This window comes from Zonotrichia albicollis, chromosome 16 (assembly GCF_047830755.1).
Source record: "Zonotrichia albicollis isolate bZonAlb1 chromosome 16, bZonAlb1.hap1, whole genome shotgun sequence".
Taxonomy (NCBI): Eukaryota; Metazoa; Chordata; class Aves; order Passeriformes; family Passerellidae; genus Zonotrichia; species Zonotrichia albicollis.
Window position 1 is genome coordinate 15,026,166 of NC_133834.1, and position 26,654 is coordinate 15,052,819.

The 26,654-nt window shown below is 51.8% G+C and overlaps 1 protein-coding gene across 1 annotated transcript in view; it reads left to right on the plus strand.

The window, feature by feature from the left end:
• Nucleotides 1-825: 825 nt before the first annotated feature.
• The window catches only part of LOC102075480 (syntaxin-binding protein 4), a 37,647-nt gene continuing 11,818 nt past the window's right edge, over nt 826-26,654 (plus strand). Inside the window, exons 1-10 of the mRNA XM_014271385.3 lie at nt 826-946; nt 7,331-7,426; nt 8,207-8,276; nt 9,243-9,317; nt 17,397-17,482; nt 18,506-18,626; nt 21,499-21,640; nt 21,824-21,930; nt 22,671-22,824; nt 24,384-24,456. Of these exons, the coding sequence (XP_014126860.1) occupies nt 880-946; nt 7,331-7,426; nt 8,207-8,276; nt 9,243-9,317; nt 17,397-17,482; nt 18,506-18,626; nt 21,499-21,640; nt 21,824-21,930; nt 22,671-22,824; nt 24,384-24,456 (991 nt within the window). The 5' untranslated portion in view covers nt 826-879. The remainder of the gene's footprint in view (nt 947-7,330; nt 7,427-8,206; nt 8,277-9,242; nt 9,318-17,396; nt 17,483-18,505; nt 18,627-21,498; nt 21,641-21,823; nt 21,931-22,670; nt 22,825-24,383; nt 24,457-26,654) is intronic.

The window sequence follows — 26,654 nt, forward strand, 5'->3', positions numbered from 1 at the left end:
GTAAGTCCCTGCAGGTTATTCTTATCCTGCATCCTGCTGGAGCTGCCTCTTGTTTCCCACGCTGCTGTTCCTCCTCATCCGTGTTCAGATCTGGGACCTGATATGGATTGGGAAACACTTTCTCTCTTGGCACTCAGATGTTTGGGAGTGCTCTGGTGCCTCCTCAGCCCTGGTTTCCACCTGGCACATCTGGGCTGGGGTTTCTCCACCCTGAGGAGCCCAAGGACAACTGCTGGTGGTCCCAGGTTTGGTCTGGCATCTGTGGTTGGGGCAGGGTGATTTTGGGGTCATTCATCTGGGAGCTTGCCTATGGTGTTTAGGGGAGGCTGTGGGATGTTTGGGAGAATCTCAGGTGTGTGATGCTCTTCCATCCGCTCTGGCTTGTGATGAGAAGCTCCCACCAGACCAGGCAGGACTTGGAGCAGCTCTTGCATCCCCTTTTCCAGACTCTCTGCCTGCATTAAAAACCTTGAGAGTGGATTGTGCCTGTGTGTGTTCATTCCAGGCTGTGTTTGTGAAGTGCTTTATTCCAGAGCACGGCTCCCAGCTCTGATCTCATTTCCCAGGAGCTGCACAGCTGTGCAGCCCCGATAATCTGGGGTAATGAAGCACAGACAGGTCCAGCAGATTTGCTGGGTGGGGAGGATGATGCTCAGCCCTGCACATATTCTCTCATTTATCTGGGCACAGCTCGGGGGGGCTGGCTGGGGGCTGTTTTGCCCCTGTGGGTGCAGTGGTGGGGCTGTGCCTCAGCCTGGGTGTGTGCTGGGCTGGGAGGGAGAGTGTGCTGAGCTCAGGGTGTGCTGGCTGGGCACCTGTGCCCCCGTCCCTTATGGCCCATGACACAAAACTGCTCCTCTTGTCTCCCCCAGGACACTCATGGGACCGTATGGGATGGACCGAGCCGTGCACTGCTTCGACTTCTACGAGTGTGCAAACGGGCTGGGTGAGTGCATGGGGTGGGATGGGATGGGATGGGATGGGATGGGATGGGATGGGATGGGATGGGATGGGATGGGATGGGATGGGATGGGGGAGTACCAGGGATGGTCTTGGGGAGTACCAGGGATGGGGGAGCAGAAGGGACAGGGCTGGGTGAGCACCAGGGATGGCCTGGATGAGTACCCGGGACAGGGCTGAGCATCAAACAGCCCCCCAGCCCCCAGAGCCTGGGTCAGGATGTGCCTCCCTGTGTGCAGGCTGGTGTCCCACTGCATCTTGTGTCTTGTACCTGCCTGCACTGAGCATCTTCTGCACCTTTTGCAGCTGTGGCATTAAAAGAATGTCAAAATCCCAACTAATTCCATGATAATAGTGAGCAGCCAATGCAGGAGCCCAGGCCCACAACTCCTTCCCTCAGCAGGATGAGCAGGAGGGACTTTTCAGATTTTTTTTTTTTATTAAATCAATTAAAATGCTAAATAAATAGAAAAGCAGAACCCCCAGCACTCCCCTGCCCCTCTGCAGGCTTTTCCCCTGGCAAACCATCCCAGTTGGGGATGGAAGGTGCTTCCTGCAGCACTCCTGAGGGCTGGATGCATGAGCTGCCTTTGGAAAGTTTGGCCCACGGGGAAGGGAATGAGCACTGAGTGAGTCAGGTGTCCTCCCAGAGCACTCTGAACTTCAAAGCATGGGAGAGGAGGAAAAGGAGGAGGTCACATCCATCAGAACGTGACCGAGTCCCAGGTTCATGACACCCAGCCCAGAGGGATCCAGCAGAGCCTTTCTCTGACCTCTCTGTATCCAATGGTGCTCTGCCATGGGCTTCATAAAAATCTGTGATCCTGCATCAGGATTTCACAATCTCTCCCCTAATCCTTGATTGTGAGTGCAGCTGGGGACCCTTGGTGAGACCCCTGCATGACCATTTGGGACAACTCCTGAGGAGTCACCAGGGAAACAAGTTCAGGTTTCCTGAGAGCTGAGATTAATTATGGATTCATTATTGGCTGTTTCCAGCTCTGGCAGGGACAGCTCTGCTGACTCTTCCCACATTCATGAGGTTCATGGGAGCTCAGAGAAATTACTTTATTTGGTGAATATGATATTTTAATCTCCAGAGGTGGATTTGGTTGGGTTGATGGGATTTCAGCTGCAGGTTTAGATTAGCTCATTAAAGAAGGAGGCCCAGAAAAGCCTGATGGGGCCATCACAGACCTCTGGGAGAGGTGACAGATGTGGCAGTCCTTTGTGAGCCACTTTCCTGGGTCCCAGCTCCTCTCCTTCCCCCAGTCTGGGCCTGAGGGTCTCTGCAGGCTCCAGCAGAACCTACAAAGCAAACTGTGGTGTGCTGGAGGAAGCTACAATGATGTGGATTTCCTAATGCCATCAGAGCTGGCTTCATCCTCTCCTGTGGGGCTCGGAGCACTCAGGACAAGCAATCATCCTCCAGAAATCATGGAATGGTTTGGGTTGGAAGGGACCTCAAAGTCTCATCTCACTGCACCCCCTGCCATGGCAGGGACACCTCCCACTGTCCCAGGCTGCTCCCAGCCCTGCCCAGCCTGGCCTTGGGCACTGCCAGGGATCCAGGGGCAGCCCCAGCTGCTCTGGGCACCCTGTGTTTCCCAGATGGATGCAGGGTTATCCCAGCAGTTTCTCAGGTGGGATGAGGTGTTATTCCTGCCCACCCTGCCAGGGAACGATTCCTTCCCAATATCCCATCCATCCCTGCCTTCTGGCAGCTTAATGATCCCTCTCTGATGAGTGGTGCTCACAGAATCCCTGTGTCTGCTCAGAGTGGGTTTATTTGGGAAAAGAAAGTGCCTTCATGAGTTTCCCAAGCTGAATGCAGGGTTATCCCAGCAGTTTCCCAGATGGATCCAGGGTTATCCCAGCAGTTTTCCAGGTGGGATGCGGGGTTATCCCAGCAGTTTTCCAGGTGGGATGCAGGGCTATCCCAGCAGTTTCTCAGGTATTATCCCATCAGTTTCCCAGATGGATCCAGGGTTACCCCAGCAGTTTCCTAGGTATTATCCCAGCACTTCCCAGGTGGGATGAGGTGTTATCCCAGCAGTTACTCCAGGTGAATGCAGGGTTATCCCAGTAGTTTCTCAGGTAGGATGCAGGGTTATCCCAGCAGTTTCCAGGTGGGATGCAGGGCTATCCCAGCAGTTCCCAGGCAGGATGAGGTGTTATCCCAGCAGTTCCCAGGTGGGATGCAGGGCTATCCCAGCAGTTCCCAGGCAGGATGAGGTGTTATCCCAGCAGTTCCTTGGGAGCAGCAGCAGTGCTGGCTGCCAGGTCAGCGTTTGGCCGCGGGTCTGTTGCTCTGTGGCTTCAGGTGCAAACCCACAAGTGAACCTCAGCAGAAGTTCAAAGGGGTTACCTGGCAGCTCCTCTCACCTGAACCTCGAATTAAGGAATAGCCATCAAAGGGAAGTGCTGATTAAGGAGCATTTCTCAGAAACACTGAGATCTCATTATCTTGACCTTCATCTGCTTAGGACAGGGCAGGGAGTGATTCACCTCCAATCTGTCCCTTCCTCCAGACAGAAAAAGCTGGCGGGGGCTGCAAGATCAACAGAGGGATTAAGGGAAATGTAATTGAACATTGCCAGCTTAGGCAGGGAGCAGGCTGCCCCTCTGTGTGCCCAGCCTGGCAGGCACTGGGGTCAGGATGATCCCAGTTGGACTAAACAACCAGATTAGCCAGGACACCCCCTGACCTGTGTGGATCCAGGAGCAGGTGAGATTATAGCCTGAGAACTGTGACTCTGGCATTAGTGGGAGTGGGATTAGAGGCACCAGAGGAGCTTGAGGGTCTTGGAGAAATTTATAGGATTGTTAAGAGCCTAAACCAAGCACAGACTTGGTCAGTCTTACCTCTAAGTCCATCTGGAGTTTTCCTGGCAAACTTTGTTCTGCAAAAGAGAAAAAAACCAGGGATATGGGCATCAGCTCCAGGACCTTTGCCAGAAAGGAAAGATTAAATAGAGGGATCCAAAATAGGCTAGATTATCTGGCCCTAAGTATGACTTAATAAGCATTATACTGGGACTTTGATGCTGTGATAATTAAAGAGCCGTTATTTACCTACACTGGGTCTCAAATAGAAATCTGATTGAAGTAATTGTTTATAAAATACGTAAAAAATTATCGTCCCAGGAATGCTGCCACCACATTCCTGGATGGTCCAGGTTTGGTGCCATCCATCAGCTGCTGTGCCCTGGAGTGGTCTGAGCCCTGGAAGGGCTGAGCCCTCCCTCCTCCTCTTCCTCCTCCTCCTCTTCCTCCTCCCTGCCCCACTGGGACTCTCCAGTGGATTTTGGTGGCAGGACTGGCACCCAGAGCAGCTTCTTGGTTACGTGATAGGTGTGAGCAGTGGGCAGAGCTCAGCAGCCTCCAGCTGCTTTCCCAACAAGGGAGTTAAAACTGAGGGATTTTTCCTCCCCCACCCAAGTTTGAGTGTGTCTGGAGCAATACTGTGAGTAATCAGTGATTTTAATAACAAGATCGGATTTTCTCCTGACATCGTTGGGGATAAAGGAGGATTTGGGATACCTCAGCTATATTAAGGCATTATTACAATTGATTTGCAGACACAAAAGGGAAATGAGTCATTATTGATTTGATATCTCAGCACACACTGGGCTGCTGGGGGATGCTGTGGCTGGGCCTCTGTAAGGTGCAGATTTTTATATCATTTGCCTGATGTGCTTCATCATTCCTAATTCCTTTGTGCTAGGAGTGAAGAAAGATGTGGGATGTGTTCCTCAGTCATGTCCAGCCTTTGGCTGGACTTCAGGCTCTGCTCCATCCACGGAATCAATGGGGCTTTGCCTCTGCAGACCCCTCATGGTTTCTCAGGTCCATCCCTGGGGTGCCCCTGATCCCTGGGGTGTCTGCACAGCCCAGCCGAGATCCTCTGGCTCCACAGGGAGCACAGGAATGTCCTGCTCAGCATCCCTGGCCATGGACAGGTTCCACCTTTCATGCAGCAGCTCCCCCCACTTTTGTGCCCAGTGCCTGACCTGACCCACACCTTGGTGTGCTGCTTATAGATATTTTTGGGGGTAATATTTCCAATTTGAGTAAATTTCTTTTATAATTCACTATAAATTATAAAATATTATAAATATAAATTATGATATCATATAATAATATAATATATTGTATAATATATAATGTAATAATATATAATGTATATTTTATATAATATATAATAGCATATAATAATATATAATATATAATTTAAATAAATATAAAATATTATGCAAAATATAAAATATATAAATAAAATATAAAATAATAACTATTAATGTATAACATATAATATATAATATATAATATATAATATATAATATATAATATATAATATATAATATATAATATATAATATATAATATATAATATATAATATATAATATATAATGTATAATGTATAATGTATAATGTATAATGTATACCATATACTATATACTACATACTATATACTATATTATATAGTATGTAGTATATAGTATTTAGTATATATTATATAGTATATATTATACTATAAATTAGAAAATGTTAGTGCCCCTTCCTGATGTGTTCTGCTGTGAGTTCCCTGTGAGTTCCAGCAGTAACACAGCTTCTCAAAAGGGCCTGGTTAATGCATGAAGCCCAGGGAATAAACTCCAGCACTCAGACAGGGCTGGGATTTGGAGCTTGGGAAAAGCAGCAATTGGTGCATATAGAAATGTAAATGTATTTATGGGAAATTGTTATAATTTAGTTATTATCTAATCTAATCTGAAGGTGACTTAAGACACAAAGTCTTTCCCTGGAGGCAGATAAAAGCTGTGAGGGGCCTGAGAGCAGAGCTTGGGTTACCAAAGGAAGGGAAGCAGGGATGGGTATGGTGCTGTGTGCTGAGTAATCCACACCCAGGATCCCCCTCTGTCCAGGTTTTTAGGGTTCCCAGGTTTTAGGGCAGCAGCTGGGCCTTGTCCCTACAGCCCAGGCCCTTCCAGGGCTCACAGTTGGGGCAGGGCTGGCCTGGGCCTGGCTTGGTGTCACTGCCTGTCCCCAGCCTGTCCCCAGCCTGTCCCCCTGCCACAGTAGCCAAACGCCCGACCCATGGCTCTGGGCACAGATTTGTTAATTAAAGCCAGGCTTTTTAATCCTTCTGTCCACAGCCTGGATCTTCCAAGTAGGACTTAATGAGCCCCGGATAAATAAATAAGTCTCTTGGACCTTTTCCTGCCAGCCAGCTCAGGGTGGGCACAGGGACAGGCCTGTGGTGGCTCTGAGGGGGCTCTGAGGTGGCTCTGAGGGGCTCTGAGGGGTTCTGAGGGTGCTCTGAGGTGGCTCTGAGGTGGCTCTGAGGGGCTCTGAGGGTGCTCTGAGGTGGCTCTGAGGTAGCTCTGAGGTGGCTCTGAGGTAGCTCTGAGGGGGCTCTGAGGGGCTCTGAGGGGCTCTGAGGTGGCTCTGAGGGGGCTCTGAGGTGGCTCTGAGGGGCTCTGAGGTGGCTCTGAGGGGGCTCTGAGGTGGCTCTGAGGGGCTCTGAGGGGGCTCTGAGGCGGCTCTGAGGAGCAGGACCCCGTGCCAAGGTGCTGCAGGGCACCCAGGGGTGTCACACATGGAGCCGGTGTCACCCCCCTGCTCCTGCCCCAGCTGCTGCCCCAGCCCAGCTCTGACACTCCTGGGGTGGCTCTGCCATCGTGAGGGGCTGCTGGGGCTGCCAGGGGAGCAGAGATGTCCCCAACCCCTGGGGGGTGTCCAGGTGTGACCAGGAAAGGAATCTCCAGTGGGAAATGCCACCAGGAATGATTTATTTGATCTGCAGCAGGAGCAGATCCTTTCCCATCAGGGATGAACTTGGAGCTGCTGGAGAGAGTCCAGGGCAGCCCATGGAGATCCCCAAGGATGGACCCAGGCTGGCAGAGCTGGGGGTGCTCACCTGGAGAGGAGAAGCTCCAGGGACACCTCAGAGCCCCTGCCAGGGCCTGAAGGGGCTCCAGGAGAGCTGCAGAGGGACTGGGGACAAGGGATGGAGGGACAGGACACAGGGAATGGCTCCCACTGCCAGAGGGCAGGGCTGGATGGGATATTGGGAATTGGGAATTGTTCCCTGGGAGGGTGGTCAGGCCCTGGCACAGGGTGCCCAGAGCAGCTGTGGCTGCCCCTGGATCCCTGGCAGTGCCCAAGGCCAGGCTGGATGGGGCTTGGGGCACCCTGGGATGGTGGAATGTCCATTGGAATGGCACTGGATGGGCTTTCAGGTCCCTTCCAACCCAAACCATTCCATGATTCCATGAATTTAGGTTTGGGGCTGCACCCCTCAGGCATGGCCTGTGCCAGCTCTGGTTCTCCTGCCTTTGTGCCATGGGCTGTGCTCTTCCTGCAGGCATCAAGGTCATCGGTGGCATCAAGGAGCTCACTGGAGAAGAATATGGAGTTTATGTCAAGAGGATCCTTCCAGGGGGTGTTGCTTATGCAGATGGTGAGTGGAACACAGGGCAGAGTGCCATGAGGTCTGAGAACAGCCCAGACTGAGGGCATTTATTCCACACATTCGTGTAATCCCTTATTAGATATTTTGGGTGCTTGCTTGGAGATTTTCCAGTGGTTGGGGGTGTTTTTTTAGTGTGGCAGCAGCCTTGGACTGGCTCCTCAGCACCTGTTCTATTGCTTTGTGTGTGTAGAGCCTGACCCATCTCTGCCACACAAGAACTTTCCTGTCCCTTCCCACCTCCCTGTGGCCCCAAAATGAGCAGAGATCCTTTTGCAAACTCAGCTCTGCTCTGGATCACTGATTTCATTCTGAATATGTTCAACTAAGTAGGTATTAGGGGTCTGCAGAGCTCCCCTTTTACAACTTCAGCTAAAAAGATCATTTTTTTTCCCCAGCTGTGACATCATTTTTCATCCAATAAAGGAAAATAAATCCAGAACAGGTGGAAATGCCTCTCATGGTTTTCTACCTGACCTCGAACTGAACCACTTGACCTCAAAGTGAATTAAGCAAAAGCTTTATTGCAGTTTTCAGCATTTACTTTTGCAACTTCCTAGAGCAGAGGAAGTGCTGGGACCTTGGCACGGGCTGTTCTGGGAGGTTGCAGAAATTCATTTATGGACATCTGGAAAAACAGGTTGGACGAGCATCTCAGGAACAGCCCATGCATTTTTCATCCTGTCTCTGGGCACAGGGGGAATGCCAGCCTCTCCCAGTCCCTTCAAGCTGTATTTTCCACAGTTTCTATCCATTCGTTTTCTTTTCTAGGCCGCCTGCAGCCAGGGGACCAGATCCTGGAGGTCAATGGAGAGTCCTTAATTGGGGTTACCAGTGAAAGGTACCATGTCCAAATGGAAATGTCCCATTCCTGTTGCTTTTGTGGGATTCTGTGAAGTGGCTTAGGCTGTGGGTTGTGTGGAGGACAGCAGGGCATCATTCTGGGTGCTGTTCCCAAGAGCCAGCTTGGAAACTGTGAGACAGAAAGATTCAGTATAAAAATAAACTAGAGAGCCCAAATTGTATCTGAGATGCTCAGACATTTCTGCAAAAGCTGGGTTTGAAACAGCTCCTGGCACCTCCACTCCATCTGCTGCAGCTTCCCAGCACATCCTGCAGCTCCCAGCACAGGAGATCACTGGTGCCTGAGCCTGGCAGTGCAGCTCCAGCTTCTCCTGGAGCCACGACCCTCAGCTCCCACCAGGAGGATCATTCACAGCCCCACAGGAGCCCCAACACTTTGGGGCTCTCCTTTTCCATTAAACACTGTGCTGTCCTATTGCCTGCCCTGCATTCCTGCACCAGAGGCTGGATGGGGAGCAGAATGAGGAGCCAAAGCCCCAGAGCAGCTGGGCTTGGTGCTGTCCATGAGAAATCTCTGTGGCTGTGGGAGGCTGTGCCTGGCTCCCACAGCTGCCCTGCCTGCCAGGGGTACTTGAATTTTAACCCAGAAATGGCCGTCCCTGGGATGGAAGCTGGGAATTACAGAATCCTGGAATGGTGTGGGTTGGAAGGGATGTTCAAGAGCGCCTCATTCCAGCCCCTGCCATGGGCAGTGCAGGGGGATTTGCTCACCACCACTGGTGTCTGCTGGGTTTTGCTGTCAGGGACTTCTCGCTTCCTGCAGAAGTGGGAAACCAGGACCTGGCTGGGCTGCCCTCGCCCTCGCTGCCAGGGCACGGAATGGGGCATGCAGCCAAAGCTCAGCTGCTGGCAGGGCTTGCTCAGGGCAGGGGGCTGTGCCAGCTGTGGGGTGAGCAGGGTGAGGCCAGGGGAGCTCTGGGACTGACCTGTCCTTGTGTTCCAGGGCCGTGGACATCCTGAGGACGGCGTCGGCCACCAGCCACATGCGGCTCCTGATCGCCCGCGATGACGACGCCAGGTCAGGGGACACGGGGAGGGACCTTGGGGCACTCCTGGCACCACAGCTGGACAGCCTTGGGGCAAATGGGGCCCATGGGGAAGGCAGAGCTGGCCAGGGGTCTCTGGTCACTGTGCACTGGTGGGAATTCAGTGGAGCTGTAGTGGAAGGAAGCAAAGCTTCCCTCGGTGGCTCCCAGCTCCAGCCCTGCCTCAGTGAGGTGCCCATGTCTGTTCTAGCACTGAGCAGATTCCCACAGGTGCTTCCCCAGGGAGAGCCAGGGCTGCTCCAGGCTTGGGCTGCAGGGTAGCACAGCTCCCTCAGCCCTGCTCTGTGGAGTTTCAGCACATCCTGCACAGAGCTCTGGATGCAGGCACAGCAGGATCTTCCCTTTCCTTTCTGGGAACATGGGGAAGGATTTTTCTGCTCTCCACTTTTTTTTTTTTTTCCCACTTAGTTTTGTGTTTTATTGATACCCTGATATCTTTTAAGTCTGTCCTTGAGCATGGGTGAGCATCTGGCATGTATCAGACACTGAGTTCAAGTCTTCCTTTCCCAGAGGTTTCCTCCTTCTCAGGGAGGATGAGAAGTTTCTCCCTAAACCTGTCCCTTTGTTGCTCCCTGGGAAACCTTGCTCTCTCTGGAGAGACTCAGAGGGTTTGGAAGGAGAAGGAAAGAGTTCAGTCATGTCTTGACTGGGTTTAAACTGTGTGGGACAATGATGAGAGAGGGCAGAGCTGTGGGACCCCAGGTATGGATTAGCGGGGTTTTTGCTGATATCCCACAGGAATCTGGCTCAATGTGCTGGCACAGCCTCTCCGTTGACAGGAGCAGGGGCAGCTGAGGTGCTGAGGAAGCAGAGCAATGAGGGTGGGATGTGGCAGAGGGAGGCTGTGGGCAGGCTGTGCCCTGCCTCAGGTCAGTCCGTGCTGAGCACACCCAGAGCCCGTTAGTGTGGAGATGATGGATGATTAATGATGGCTGCATTCCTTATCCATCAGCTGCTGCGCAGCCTTCCTGCCTTGGCACAGCAGTGAGAGTGCCCTAATGACAGGCGTGAGACCAATTCTGACACAGCCATACACTGCTGGGAGAATTATTTGCTATTAATGACGGGCTGCTTTTAGCCACCCTCTTCCAGGGGAAATGGCATCTCCTGTTATTACATTGAGTGCAAACCCTTCAGCAGCTCTGAGGAAGTGCTGGGTGAAGCCAGTAGGTCAGCAGGGATGCTCTGCTCCGGTGGGGATGCTCAGGGTGCAGCTGTGGGTCACAGCAGTCCCCTTGGTGGGGCAGAGTGCCACGAGCATCTCACACTCTCCCAGCAGGAGGGATGGGATCCCTGTGCTCTGACACACTCGATTTCTCAGCCACAGCCCCCGGGTGAGGTTTTCCCCCTCCATCCAGCTCTGTTCCCAGCAGCTCCGCAGCTCCAGCGTCCCCAATTGCAGCAGATGTTCCTGCAGCGCTCCTGGGCCGGGCGTGGCCCCGGCTCCCCCCGAGCCCTGCGGGGAGCCGGGGCAGGGCAATGGAACTTCAAGCGATTTATTTGGCCTCCGTTCGCTGTTGGTTATCTGTTAAATCTGCAAAAGGTTAGCCAGAGGCAGAGGGGAGAAGTAATCAGTTTATTTATTCCTTTTTCCAAAAGATTTGCAGAGATTTCACTTACATAATCACCTCACAAACTGTTTAATACACGAATACATATCTCCAGGATTAAGGGCTGGGGGAACACGGGGAAGGATTTTTCCGCTCTCCACTTATTTTTTCTCACTTAGTTCTGTCTTTCATTGATGCCCTGCTATATTTTAATCTGTCCTCGAGCAGGGTGAGCAGCCAGCCTGGTGGAAAGGGGGGTGATGCCCAGGGAGGTGCCATGCCATGGGTTTTGGGCACCTTCCCTCTGCCCAGCAAAGCACCCCAAGAGACCTAAACACTGAGGAGGACATGGGGCAGAGAAAATTCAGTTTATTTTCAGATCCTTCCTTACCCAGAGCGCTCAAAGGAGGAGGGAACATCATGGCTCTGGGTTTGGATCCAACCCTCCTGCCAATTTTCCCAATGACTCAGCTGAGTAGCATTTTGTTGTGGTTTCCCTCGGGTGAATTTGAGTCATAAACGCTATTATTTGTCTCTGGAGTTAATTATAGGCCCAAATTACCTGTGCTTTTCATGGAACTCAGTCTCTGGCATGTATCAGATGCATGTTTTGGGCCTGTCGCATCAGCTGGGCTGCAGAGAGCAGCAGTAATGCCAGGGCTTGAAGCAGAGGATTCAGATTTGGAGCTGGACTCACCAGGTTTAGGTGATGCTTAAATCTGATTTTCATCTGTGCTCACCTTCTGCTAATGAGGATAATTTTATTGCATAGTCATAATTATTGTTTATTCATTCTTAGCCTGAAAGTCACAATAGTTCCTTGTTTCTCTGCCTTGCACAGATATGGGCCTGGTCTGTCAGGTTTATCAATGGGAGGAGCCAGGTTGTGCTGCACCTCTGGGTCCTGGCAGGATCAAATATTAAATTCATTGTGTTTCCACACGAGATGCATCCCCAGCATGCCAGGAGCAGGGGCTGGTGGGGTAGCAGGGCTCACACAGCCAGCAGGAAGGAAAGGCTGCTCCTCTGTGAGTGCCCTGGCATTATGGAGCAGGATCAGACTCACAGCATCTCTGAGGGTGGAAAAGATCTTTGAGCCCAACCTCTGAATGATCTCTGAGCCTGGAGTGCCACGTCCAGCTGTTCCTTGGACACCTCCAGGGGTGGGGACACCCCCACAGCCATTTCCAAGGCCTGACCACCTCTTCCATGGAGAAATTCCTCCTCGTGTCCAACCTGATCCCCCTGGCATAGCCTGAGGCCATTTCCCCTTGTCCTGTCCCTGTTCCCCAGCTGTCCCCTCCTGTCAGGAGCTGTGCAGAGCCACAAGGTCCCCCCTGAGCCTCCTTTGCTCCAGGCTGAGCCCCTTCCCAGCTCCCTCAGCCCCTCCTGGTGCTCCAGCCCCTTCCCAGCTCTGTTCCCTCCCCTGGACCCCTCCCGTCTGCCTTGTGAGGGGCCCAGAACAGCCCCCAGGCCCAGGTACATCATCAGCTCCCAGGTCACTGTGCCCCCCCTGTGTCTCCCAGCAGAGGGGCTGTGGCAGGAGCTGGTGCCTGGTGCAGATGCAGGATGGTCCCTCCTGCCCTGCCAGCCCTGCCTGTGACAGTGACAGCCCAGCCCATGGCTCTGCTGTGCTGAGCATTCAGTGCTAAGCTGGCAGGAGGGCTGGGGCTGGCTGCAGCAAGCCTGGGTGTGCCAGGGACAAGGGCTGGGCTTTGGGACAAGCAGCCTCTCCCAGAGCTGTGAGCTGCACCTGGGCCTGGCACTGCTTCCATCCCGCCACAGAGAGGGGAGGCATTGGATGGTTTGGGTTGGAGAGGGTCTCAAATATTGTCTCATCCCACCCCTGCCCGGGACAGCTTTCACTATTCCAAACTGCTCCAAGCCCTGCCCAGCCTGGCCTTGGGCACTGCCAGGGATCCAGGGTGGGCACCCTGTGCCAGGGCCTGCCCACCCTCACAGGGAACAATTCCCAATTCCCAATATCCCATCCAGCCCTGCCCTCTGGCAGTGGGAGCCATTCCCTGTGTCCTGTCCCTCCATCCCTTGTCCCCAGTCCCTCTGCAGCTCTCCTGGAGCCCCTTCAGGCCCTGGCAGGGGCTCTGAGGTGTCCCTGGAGCTTCTCCTCTCCAGGTGAGCACCCCCAGCTCTGCCAGCCTGGCTCCAGAGGGGCTCCAGCCCTTGGGGCATCAGGGATGGGTTCCCCTGGACTCTCTCCAGCAGCTCCAGGTCCTTCCTGTGCTGGGCCCCAGGGCTGGGGCAGCTCTGCAGGTGGGGTCTCACCTGAGGAAGCAGAATCCCCCCCTCCTGCTGCCCATAGCAGGGCTCAGCCCAGCCCAGGGGGGTTTCTGCGTGCTTACAGCCAGGGCAGCTCCAGCTGTCACCCCCCAACACCCCAAATCCTCCCTCAGGGCTGCTTTGATTCTTTCTCTGCCCAGCCTGGACTGGGCTTGGAACTGCCCTGACCCAGGCACTTGGCCTTGTTGTGCTTTATGAGTTTTGCACGGGTTGTGCTTTATGAGTGTTGCTTTATGAGTTTTGAGGGTTCCCCCTCTCCAGGCTGCCCAGGTCCCTCTGGATGCCCCGTCCCTCCCCTGCAGGAGTGACCTCCCCACAGAGCTGGGTGTCAGCTCCAGGCTGGCTGGGGGTGCCCTCATTCCAGTGGAGCTGTGTGAGAAATCTGCCTTTGTGACGCTTTTGGAGTGCTCTGGGTTCATGGCTCCCACTCACCTGCAGGTTTGTTTTCTTTTTTTTGAGACAAACCAGTAATTTCTGATGTCACAGGCTCCACTTTCTCTCCCAGCTGTGGTGCAGAGCTGAGGTTTCCAGACGCTGTGTAACCTTTGATGTAGGATTCACCCTTTGTTCTTCCAGGAACAAAAGGGCAGCACAAAGAGGCATTATGAGATAAAATAACAATTTTCTGCGAGGAGATTGACCTCTTGCTGCTTAATCTGTAGCAAAGTCATCCTGGAGCTGGCTGATGCTGCAGAGCCCCCATCCCACCCTGGGGCTGGCTGAGGCTCTGCAAGGCCAAGCATCCTCCAGACCTCAAATGTTTGCATCCTAATGAAAAAAAACTGGAGAAGGGCTTGTTAAAATGAACTTTCCACCTCATACAACGCCACGGTTGTTGTTTTTTAATCAAGCTGGGCATTTTAGTCCTGCAGGCACCTGACAATTCACAATGTTTTAGTAAGGGTCAAATTTTAAATATTAAAGACATCTTCTGAAGCTTCTTGCTGTCTGAAAGCACAAAGCGAGGCCTGCTGGCATTCCTTCAGTGTGCTCCTTCATTAATCTGCAATGTTTGGGCATTGTCTGCCCCGTCCAGCTCCTCCAAACACAGCACTGAGCACAAAATTAATTCCCACGAGACTGGCACCAGAAAGTGCTTTACTTTCTGCTGGGATAAATAAATGTGTGCCTCAAGTTACTCATGTGTTTGTGTCCCTGGTGGAACTGGGGCTGGCAGGAGTGACCAACAAAGCAGGAGCTGGGACGGTGGCATTTGGTCACATTGTCCCTGGGCTGGACCCAGCCTCACAGCTCATTCAGGCTCCTGAGAAAATAATGATAAACCTCCTTTGTGGATGAATTTCAGGGCACAAAATAAACAACAACAAGGAGTGCTGAGCCCGTGCATGTGCTCACTTATGACAGAGTTTGGCAGCACGGGTTGGTGACGGGGTTTGCAGGGTCACAGAGCTGCTGCACCAGTTGCATTTGCATTGACTAAGAGTATTTCAGCCATTGTTTGGCGTTTATAGCCTCCTCTGTGCTCTGCTGGATTATTATCTGAGGAAAATGGAACAATAGATGACCACAGAAATACCCAGCCCAAAACAAAGCCTGAGTGCTGGTGGCTTGCTAACCATGGGGAATAATGTGTGAGATTGCAGCGTGTTGGAGCTGTCCCTGCAGGGGTCAGGGAGGGTAAGGCCCTGGCTGTGTGAGCTGCCAGTGAAACTGGTGTGAATCAGCTGCAGAAACACAGAGGCTGTGCTGGGAAACTGGGATAATTCTGCTGACATCCACCCCAGGCTCAGCTCAGGGATCAGCAAAGCAGGGGCTGCCTTGTCCTTGTGCTTCCCCAGAGCTTGTGGAAGCATTTAGGTTGGAAAACCCTCTGAGACCCTCGAGTCCAACCCTTAACCCACCACTGCCAAGGCCACCGTTAAACCATGTCCTCAAGTGTCACATCCACATGGTTTTTGAACCCTTCTAGTGATTCCACCACTTCCCTGGGCAACCTGTTCCGGTGCCTGACATCCTTTCAGTGGAGAAATTTTCCTAATAATTTACATATTTTGGTGCCTTACATTATGAAACTGCCTTCTCCTCATGCACAGTGAGTGCAGGTCACACAGGGCTGGCCCCACACAGCTGTCCCTTGGAGGGCCACCAAAAATGCCTGCCACTATTTGAGGGGCAGATCCAATAAGGAATTCCAGTGCTTGGAGAATGGCTTTGTTCATCCTCTTGTCCTCCCTGCTGTTTTATCACCACCATGACTGGGAGGTCACAGCATCTTCTGGGTGTCCTGATGGCATCTTGGCTGTTCCTGGAAGTTTGTGCCCAAGAGGTGAAAGCCAGAAATGCTCTGTGGGACGTGGGGTTTCTGAACAAAATCCTGGTCTTTTTTTAAGGTCATGGGTTTGGTTGATAAAGACAATAGTATGGATGCAAATATTGGGATTCACCAAGGCATGTCACTGAGCATTGTGTGACACTTGGGTTTTAAATTAGCATTAAATGGAATGAATAAGGCATAAATTTGATGGCAATATTAGATAAGGCATGCGCTGGTCTTTGAAGTTTGTTAATGAGCTGGTTGTGACTGGGAAGATGTAAATTACTGAGAGCACTTCCAGCAGGAACCTGAGGAGCTGATGATTCATTCATCATTTAATATTGTTGACTCTAATCTAGCCAATAACACCCAACATCTGTCCTGGTGAGGAACGCAGATGACGCAGCGTCTGCGAGTGTGTCACTGCAGTCTCCTCGCTCAGGGAACTTTGCTGTGGCTGGCTTCCTACAGGTTCACCTCTGGAGCTTGTCTGACTGGCAAGCCTGAGAGGGAGCCACTCATCACCAGGCTTTTCCTGGGGCTATGGCATCAGGAAGGCTCCTTCCCATGGGGATTCCCTCCTGCCTTCAAAGACCACATCTAATGGTGTTACTGTGGCCGCTGAAACAACATTTGCAGGGTCTGTCCCACTGCCTGGATGCTTATTAACTGGCATGTGTAAGAAATTAGTCATCCTTGAGGATCTCTCTGCCAAAAGGTCAGATCCTGCAGGTGAGGTTGGGTTAAGAAGGGAGAGAACACCCCCCAGTGCAGAGGGACAGCATGAGAGCAGCATGGCAGGGCTGGACCAGGAGGCTGCTGAACATGGAGATGTGATTCCTTTCCATGCCTCCTCATCTGCAAGGATGTGAGGGGCTCACACCAACTCAAAGAAAGGTTACAGAAATGAGGCAGGAGCTGGTAAATGTAGTTCTTGTGATAAATGTAGTGGACAATGGTAGTTCTTAATGGAGTTCAAAAACACAAATAAAGGTCATGAAGAAAATCACCTGTGGTGTACAGGGACTTCCAGCTCATCAAGAGCTCCACACACGGTGGTCAAACTCCACCTGGAACAAAGTGTCTGGTGCCTGGGCATGGAGATCTGTTTCCAGGGGATTTTGGGGATGAGATTGCATGCAGGTGTTTGTTGAGGTGTCATGCTCCAAGGGTATAGTGATGTTTGTGGAGAGCATCATCATGGATGGGTTAGGAAAGTGGGCTGATGCTTCTGCAGGTGCCCCAAAAGCCACCTCCCTCTTTACTCCAGCAAGAGCTACAGGATCTGCTTTCTGTCCAGGAAAAGAGGAGGAAAACCAGAGAATAAGCTGTATTTAACTGTCCTAGAAGGAGTCACAAATAGGCCGAGAATTCTTGTGTTATGTTTGCACAGTAACAGCTCCTTCTGGCAGGGTTTAATTTCTGTGGTGTGTTTGCAAAACTTTTGAGCCTTATAGCTGGAGTGAAAACATTCCCAGGTGGGTCCATGAGGAGGGGTGCAAGGCAGAATGCAAGGCAGGGCTCCAGTGCTCATCTGCCCTCTCTCAGGAATGACAGCTCTCAGCACAGAGCCTGTCCATAGAATCATAGGATCGTAAAGATTGGAAAAGACCTTTAAGGGTGCGTCCCTTCCCAGCTCCTCTTGTCCTGAACACACTCCAGGGCAGGGAAGGAGCACTCTGGAACTCCAGCCCATCACAGGAGAGCTGCACTGCCATGGGATTGATTATAGACCTGAAGCCTTGCACAAGCTCTTGAAAGCAGGGTGTTCCCCTTGTGCAGGAGGAAGCTTTGTCTGCTCCCACAGCTGGAGAGCACCAGCCCTGCAGCCTTGGTACCCAGTCCCTGCCATCAGGGGCTCTCTGGCCATACAATCCCGTGGGGGGAGCTCTGAGCAGCAGCTGACTGCACCATGGTTTTGTTTGCAGGAGAGAGTTCTCTGAGCTGCTGGAGAAGTTTGGCTCCCAGAGCAACACGGGCTCGGCGCGGAGCTCGCCGGTCCTGCACGGCGGCAGTGAGTAGCTCAGCACGGAACTGAAACCTCCTCTCCCTGCAGAAAGAGTTCCTTTATCCCAGTGTCATTCTGAAGGAGCTGTGGTTGCATTTGGGGTGTTGGGGTGGAGGTTTGAAGAAAGTTTGTCCTTACTGCAGACCCTTGGTGCATGCCAAGAGCATGGCCAATGCTGCCACGGGAGCTTGAATTGGGATCATAACCACTCCCCTGATCCCCAGATTCTGCCTAACTCAAGTGCTGGGCAGCTGATTCCATCAGTAAATGCAGCTGTACATTTTTGCTCTGAATTTCAAGGCGTTTCAGCAATAATTCATTTAAATATCATTATTTTATTTTTCATTTGCTAATGGGAAATGTTTAATGAGATGCAACAAGGTTGACCTAAGCATGGTGCAAGCACAGAAAACCTGGGGAAGAAAGCTTTCCCTACAGCTTGACATCCCACCAGAGAGCTGCTGGCCCTTCCCTATGGCAGAGGTGTGTAGCGTTGGCAGTCCCACGTTGGAAGTGTGTAGGGGGATAGAATATAAAGTAAGTAAAGATAGCAACATAAGTAAATAAAGGTAGTATAGAAAGTAATCTTACCCCCCTACAGAGTTGCAGCTGAGCCAATTATTAAGGATTAGGAGCAGGCCTGATGTTAACAGGCCAATCAGAAAAGTGTTACAAAAGAGTAGATTGGTTAGTTGAGGGGAATTGGAGTCAGCTGGCTACTGTGAGGACAAGGAAGAGTCGGTGCTCAGAGGAGCTGCCTGCAAGAAGCATCAAGGATGTACAAAACTGTAGCAATATGGAACCCTTGCAATGTAATGACAATAGAACTCCTGCACTATAATGACAACAGAATTGTGCCAAAGAGGTTGAATGTTTCCTCTCCTCCAGCCCTATCCTGGTGTCTTTAACCACCATGTGGCTTTCCCCAGAAATCCAGGGGTGCAGCATCATCTCCCAGCAGCAGAGCAGGGGGCAGGGTGATGCTGGAGTGTCTGAGTGCCCTGCTCTGACCGTGCCTCTGGTGTTCAGGTCGGTACCTGGAGAGCACCTCGTCGGGCTCGTCGTCACGCTCGCAGAGCCCGCTGCTGCTGAGCCCGGCCACCTCGCACGGCCCCTTCCTGGGCAGCCTGGCGCACGCTCCTCACGCACAGTACGTACACAGCCCCCCAACCCGGGCAGCAGGACACCAGCAAATGGCAGAGGATACACCCAGTACAGAATTCCAGGGCTTGTTGAACAGTTTTGTTCATCCTTATCACCTCTCTACTCTTCTATCGCCAGAACGGTTCAGGGGCCACAGCATCTTCTGGATGTGGTGGTGGCATCTTGGCTGTTCCTGGGAGGTTTGTTCACGTGGGGGTGAAAAGGTTCCCTGTTGAGACAATCCATATGTCTGCACCATGCAGCAGCTCCTCTTCTTTGTGGGTACCAGTCATCAGTTTTTCTGAGTCTGGATTGAAGACACTTGAGATAGTGATTCAAGTGTTTATTATCTCTTATCTGTAAAACAGTCTCATTATTGTGAGTTTGTAAGCTTTTCATTACAAGGCACAAAATGGCCAACAATCTCTTGTTACAAGGTCTTTTAAGACTAAACTATCCAGTTAAGAACTGACACCTAGATTATTTTCCCTTTTAACCCAATAACTGATCCCAAAGAGCTGCAATGGGGACTTTTCTGCCCAATTACAAAATGCCACCCAAACCCATGAAGAAGAAACCCAGGATGACACCCTGTGCTCTCCATCTCACTTCCATCCACAACATACAAAAAATCCCCAAGCCTCAATTTCTCACCAAGTGACACCCCTATACTGCTCTCTATAATCTATTTCACACTTTTGTGGATTCCAGTCTATCTTGAAGTCTGGGAAACTTTCTCCATGAATGAGGGTCAAAGTCAGTGCTCCCATGGGGGTCAGGGCACCCCAGAGCAGACAGAGAAATATTCCTGGTGCCCTGGGTTTCCACATTTTTCCTCCCCTGTGAATCCCAGGGAGAGGCCATGGTTTGCAGCCAGCTGAGAGGGACCTGCACATCACCTTGTAAACCACGAGCAGAGTGTTCCTGCAAGGCTGGTGCTGCTCTCAGGAGCTGTTTTTGGAGCTTGTCTCCTCTTGCCCTGCTCCTGGCACTTTGACCCCATGTTCCAAGAGCACCAGCACCTCTGCATGCAAACATCCCTGATGCCCTTTGCTTTGGGGTCATCAGCCTGCAGCCACCCCATCCTTTGGTGGCCAGAGCATCTCCCAGAGCATGTTTCCATGTGGCCATGTGCCCTGGCACACTCCGCAGGGTCAGAGGCTGGGACAGGCTGAGCTGGTTTTTCTGCAGTCCCGTCTCCAGGGCCCTTCTCCAGAGGGACAGCTCGGAGGCTGTTCACAGTCCTGGAATGGGGACCATCTGTCCCCAGGGCTCACAGCTCCCCTCCTTTGCCAGCACAAACAAGCCAAGGCACTGGTAAAGAGAATCAGCCCTCACTGCAGAACCAGTAAATCCTCTTGCTAAATACCAGCTTATTAGGGATTTGCAGAGGACAAATATTTGGCACCAGAGGTTTAAGCTGCTTGCGTGGAGTGAGAGATCCAAACAGAGGAGACACCAGATCATCTACTGGCCGCTGCTTTGTTCAAGCCATCCTCACTGTGCTGTTAATTCCCTCCAGGCTGAGGTGTAGAATCCAGAATGGGTTGGGTGAGATGGAACCCCAGAGATCATTTTATCCCAACCCCTCCACCATGGGCAGGAAAATGGGCATTGAGGGGCCTGTCTTGGTGACCTCCTTGCCATGCTGAGCCATGTTCTGCTTGTCTCCATGCAGCTGCCAGGCCCCAGAGGTCCTCCCCTGGAATCACAGACCACTGGTTTCACCTGAGCATTGGTGGTCAGCTGTGAGATGTAATTTGGGCCATGGGTCTGTTCATGCACGTGGCTGCCACCCCTTCTGCTCACCACAGGTTGTCCCCAGGCTGTGACTTCTCATTGTGGCATCACCTGAGGTCCTGTCCCTCCACTGAGCAATGGGAGCTGGGTGCAATCAAATCTCACCACAGCCAGTGTCTGAGATTCTGGGCTGAACAGAGCATTTTAATGCTGATTTCATTACTTCATTTCCCTAAGGTTGTTCACCTTAAAGCAATGGTTTTTTCATAATACTGTGGCCCATGCACCCCTTCCACTGGGGTGTGTGACCACAGGGATGGCATTGCTTGGGAACCTGTGCTGGTGTCACTGTGGGGCCTGGGATGCTCAGCTGCTGTTGGCTCTGAAGTTGTAACACAAGGAGCCAGTGCTGACTCTTTGGGCAAGGCCTGCTGTGGAAATAAACTGAAAAGCAAAAAGCCAGCTGCACCCACCAGCTGCACCCATCCCATTTGGAGGAAAAGGCTCGCTGCTCCTTATGCACCACCAAATCCTTCCCCAACCCCCCTGTTGCAGTGCTGCCCATGGGAGCTCAGTGAAATCTCTGCTCCTTTCCATCCTCAACTGGACAAGCCACCTGCCACAGCAGCAGATCACAGTGTGGTGGGTGTTGCTGTAAAGGATGCCCATTTTTTAGGACATCTTGCATGATTTTGGGTCCAAATCCTGGTTAAGACACACCCATCTGTTTTCACTTTGATGTTTCCTAAGAGCTGCTTGATAGCTGATCCATCTGTAAATTGCTGTCTGGTGACTTAGTTGGGTTCAAGCAATGACATGTTGATCATTTGTGTGCTTTTGCTTATAAAACCAGGAATGCCAAGTATATTCTGGTTAAATCTTTAATTTCTTCTCTAAACAAGTATTCCCCTATTGGGGATTAGGGGAAGCAGTCACTTTAATAACACTGAACAATGTCTGCCAAAGAACAGGAGGCCTCACTTCCCCTTTCCAACGGTGGGTGGAAGAAAGGATGCAAATAAAAGGCTGGGAGAAGGCAGAAGGATCATACATGGAAATAAATCCAGGCAGTTTGTTCAGTGATATGAGAAGATAACCCAGATCACCTTGAGTCACCTGCTGACTTCTCTCCCTTGCAGCTACTCCATTGACTCAGGAATCCAGAGCATTTCTGTAGCAAACTCCTCTGGCTTGGGGCTGACAATCAGTGGTGGATCCAACAGGCCTGACGGGCCCATGATTTATGTCCAGGAGCTTTTGCCAGATGGGGACTGTTACAAGGTAAGCTGGTGTGGGGACCCTCAGGAGCTTGGGCACCTTTCCTAGAGGCTGTGGCTGTTCTGAAGCAGCTTTTCCAGGAGTAGATGGATAATTGCATGGAGTAATGAGGATTTGTGTTGCAGGAGAAGGCTTTGGGCAGAGATGTCCCTTCTCAATGCTGTGTCTTTCTCCCTGTTTGTTTAGGATGGTCGGCTCCGACCTGGAGACCAACTCATTGCCATCAACAGAGATTCTCTGGTGGGCAGCACACATGAGGAGGCCAGAAAAATAATTGAAAAAGCCAAATTCAGGTAGGCATAGAAAGTATTTCCTGTCATCATCAGGTGCTGCTGAGTCTTAGGCAGAACACTTCATACCAAGATTTGGCTTCAAGGGCACTATTAGCCTCAAATGATTCTTTAAGGTGGTCACATCAGGAAATCTTGAAGGCATGGATCCTCCTGAAGTGTAATCCAGACCTTCCTAATGTTCTGGGCCTCATGAGTATCTCCTATCACTGCTTTGAAACAGAACTGAAGTTAAAGGGGAAAAAAGGAGACTCAGGAGAGAGCTTATGGATCTGTACAAGAGGGTGGAGCCAAGTGGGAAGTGAGCTTTTTCCCCAATTAACAAATGACAGGACAAGAGGAAACAGCCTCGAGTAGTGACAGGGGATGTTTAGATTGGATATTAGGAAAAACTTCTTTCATGGAAAGAGTTGTAGAGCCCTTGGCACCGGCTGCCCAGGGCAGTGGTGGAATCACCTAGAAATGTTCAAAAGCCATGGAGATGTGGCACTTGGGGATGTGGGTCAGTGGTGGCCTTAGCAGCACCCAGGAAATGGTGGAACTCAATGATCTGAGGGGTCTTTCCAACCTTAACCATTCCATGATTCAATGGATTACAGCTGGTGGAGATCCAGCAGCACTGGTGCAGGCTACTCAGGCTTAGGTGAGGTTATCCTGGAGACAGAACCACAAGCACGGGAGCTCTGCAAATTTGTGCCTTTTGTTTGGCTAATGAGATGTTGTGTGTTTGTTGTTTGTTGAAGACACGAGGGAAGCACAGAAGTGGCCTTTATCCCTGGGAGGGGACGGTTACACCCTGGCCTGTCAGTGCACAGCAACAGCCCATCCCCACCTCCAAAGGCTCTGGGGAACGGCCTGAGCTCCTGCAGGCTGAAGGTCCACGTGAGGTCCCCAGAGGTAGGTGGAAATTCATCTCTAAAGAGGTGTGATACCAATCCTGGAGACAGATACCAATCCTTGATCAGAGAACTCTTCTTCAGGGAGTCCCAGGTAATACTTCTAAAAATCCAGTGGGAAGTCTGTGCTGTTGATGTGTTTACCTGCAGGCAGATGTTTTAAATCTGAAATAATTTCTTCTCTCTTGGGTTTGAGACAGAGATGGATCTGTGGAGGTAATGACAGGAGTTTCATCTTCAGGGCCTGCATTCAGACCTGTTTCAAGAGTCTCAGGTTTAAAAAAAAACACAAAGCCTTTCTGTGGATAGAACCTGCATCTCATTCAGCAGCAGTCATAGGGCTGGAAGGGATCTCTGGAGTCAGTTTGATCTAGGCTCCTAGCCAAAGGCAGGCACAACTCTTTATTCTCCAAGCCCTGTGATGAAGATGAATCCCCAGCATTCCTGCACAGCCCATTCCTGCTCCTGACTGCTCTAATGATAAGCCAGGCTCGTTCCTGCTGCAAAGCCAAGCTCCACTTTGTGTTTGCAGAGCAGTGCTGGAGCTGTGAATGGCTGGACAGGGTTTAACCACACAACCCTCAGGGTCTGCAGCTCCATTCTGTGCATTTGTCACTCCCCTCCTGCACTGCTGCCATGCTGGGTGTCCTTTCTGCCCTCTTCTACACACATTTCCTTCAAAAGAGGCTGGCTGGATGTTCCTTTCATATAAGACTATTCACAAAACGCCTTGTTTTCCAGACCTGTGGGGACACAGACTTACATGAATGTCACATATGTGTTCCCTTTGGGTGCCCCAGGCTGGAGATGTGCCCTAGAAAGGCACCAGAGCCCCTGGAGCTGTGCCTGGGTGCTGTGGTTGGAGCCCTCACGCCCAGCTTGTGATGCTGTGCATTTGTATGAAATCCCACCATTGGCTGGACTGAAATGCCTTCTTTCCTCACTTTGCTGCTGAAAGATGGAACTTCTAAAGATGGAACTTCTAACTGCCACACCAGGGCAAGAGTGCCCAGTCAGATGTGCTGCCTGTCTGTATGTCCTCACACCAGTCCTGTGCCCCCTTGGCACCCAAGTCCCCAGCTGTGTCACAGCTCTCTTGGTGGTGCTCACCTTTGGGTTATTTTCCCTCTTCCTTGTGCTCTCAGCCATGACATAGCACACAAGAAAGGGTGTGAACTGATCTCAGCTTCCTGCCCTGCTCACTGGGATAATGATGGGTTTGGGGTGAATATCACACCTGGCTGTGGTCAGACTTGGGACCTCCCTACTGGATTGGATGCAGAGCTTCAGGGAGAGACCAGGCAAGGCCAAAACCAGCCCCAGCACTCAGGCACAGCTACAGAAAGGACAGAACTGTTTGTGTGTGACCAGAGGTTTTGGGGTGGCTCAGCCTGTGCCAGGTGCTCCCACAGAAACCCCTGGAATCTCTTCAGGCCCACCTGCACAAGGGATGGATGTGGTGCCCTCATGGCTCTGCCTTGAACTCAATCTCCTGCTCATTATTTACACCAACAGATTCTCCTTAGCAACTGTCTGTGCCATTTTGTCTTGTTTTTCTAGAATAGACGTGAAAATCCTTTTCCTGTGCCTTCTTTGTCTCCGGACATTTGCCCACCAGAGCTCACAGTCTCAGGTGAGTCCTGCTCAACCATTCCCTTTGTGTGGGTGACAAACAGCTGTGGCTCCTCAGAGCTGAGGAAATTACAGAATCACAGAATGGATTGCCTTGGAACGGACTTTAAAACTTGGCTCATCTCATCCCCTGCCATGGCAGGGACAAATTTCACTATTCCAAACTGCTCCAAACCCTGCCCAGCCTGGCCTTGGGCACTGCCAGGGATCCAGGGGCAGCCACAGCTGCTCTGGGCACCCTGTGCCAGGGCCTGCCCACCCTCACAGGGAACAATTCCCAATTCCCCATATCCCATCCATCCCTGCCCTCTGGCAGTGCAAAGCCATTCCTCTTGTGCTATCACCACATTTTTTATCAGTGTTTCTACTGCTGGAGTGGAATTTAATGGGGTGATAGTGACACTCAGCCTGCTCAGAGAGAGGGCAGGCAGCAGCTTGGTTTACTCAGTCAGTAGTCATTATATCCATGTTTGCCCATAGCAGCAAAACTCTTTACTAAGGCATTCGAGGACTGAGGTATTCAAGAAGACAAATTCCTGCACTCCCAGCCTGGGGTTCACTTGCAGCAGTGGCTTTGCCCACCTCAGACATGCAGCAGGTTCTCCACAGGCCACATTCCCTTGGGATGTGGAGAGTTGGGATGTACACAGCAACCCTGGGCTCTGAACAGGCTTTGAGGATGCCCTCAATTGGCCAAACTGCGAAATGGCTTAGAGATGTTAAATAAATCAGATTTATCTCTCCATCCAAGCTTCAGGTTTTGCTTATTTTCCATTCTGTGTTTCATCTTTATGCTCTGGGTCTCCTGAGCTCTTACCTTTTGTGGAGAGAACCACTCTGTTCATCCAACAGCGTGGCGGCAATGGGGGTTGAACCTGAATCACCCTGCAGCTTCCCAAATCCCTTAATGCTATTGAGGAAACCTCAATAATCCCCAGAGCCCCGGGAGACAACCTCCACCAGGTACCCCATACCCCTGTGAGAGGAAGGTTACTCCTGCCCTGAGGGAAAGATGGATTTACCCAACAAATCCTGAACAAGTGCTGCCCACCATTCTTGCAGCCTCAAATCCAACAGCCCTTCCTTCCCTGTGCTTACACATCCCTGTGCCTTGCTGCAATTCCCCTCTGGAAGGCTGAGAGCAAGCCCTGGAGCTAAGCTGTGTTTAGTCCATCCCTGGGAGCAGCAGGAGATGGGGCAGCTGCTCCCAGGGATGCCCGGCTCACCTTGGGCAAGCTCAGCTCTGCCTTCCGTGCTGCCCTGGAGAGGCCCTGGGATGGGGATGAGCTCTGTCCTCCCTTCCTGAGCGCCCTGCAGGTGCCAGGGACACTCTCAGGTGGCCACCACGAACAGCCAGTCCTGGGGATGGGGACAGAGCAGCCCAGTACCAGCAGTGACCCTCCCATGGCCTGACTTAGCTGGGGATTTGCTCACTCCAGGATTTGAGTGTGGGATGCCAAGGAGGCTTTGTGCCAGTGTTGTCATCCATGGAGACAAAGTGACTCTGAAAGAACCACAGGCTGGGAGCCTGGGCCAGGCAGTGCCTCTCTCTGGGTGCCTGATGGATGCCCTGGATATGGCTGTGTCCAGAGCTGACAGCACATGGAGCTAATCCTGATTAGCCATGGCTCCAAGGGTAATGGCTCTGCCCTTGAACTTGGAGAGGGAAGTGCTGGTGGCTGATCCAGCAAACCCATTTGCTGCCTCTTGCTGCTTCCCAGCTGCTGGCCTTAGCAGAGCAGATGGAGGCCTGGATTAGGAGGATTATGCAGCTCCTCTGCTACTCACTGCCTTCTCCTGGCACCTGGGCCCTGCCCCGATGGCCAGGAGGGCGAGGTGAGGGAGAAATGCTGCAGGGATTCCAGAGGAGCAGTGGGACTTGGCCAAACAGAGCTCCCTGTGATGTTAGCCAGACCCAAGCAGCAGCAGGAATTGCTCCCTGGGCAAATGTCATGACTGGCACCAGAAGGAGCCTTGTCACTGGGCTGAAGGTCTGAGGGTGGGCAGGGGCAGGCACAGACCCTGCACCCTCCTGGAGTCCGGGTGGGTTCTCCAGGAGCAGCCCTCTTCATGGTTCCTTACAGGCAAGGGTTAATCATCATGGAAAAGGTGGGGTTCCCTCCAGGGATGGACTTCTGTGCTCTGAACCTTTTCAGCTGTGCAGGCAATGCTGAGCCAGCTGTTGGCAGCTGGATCCTC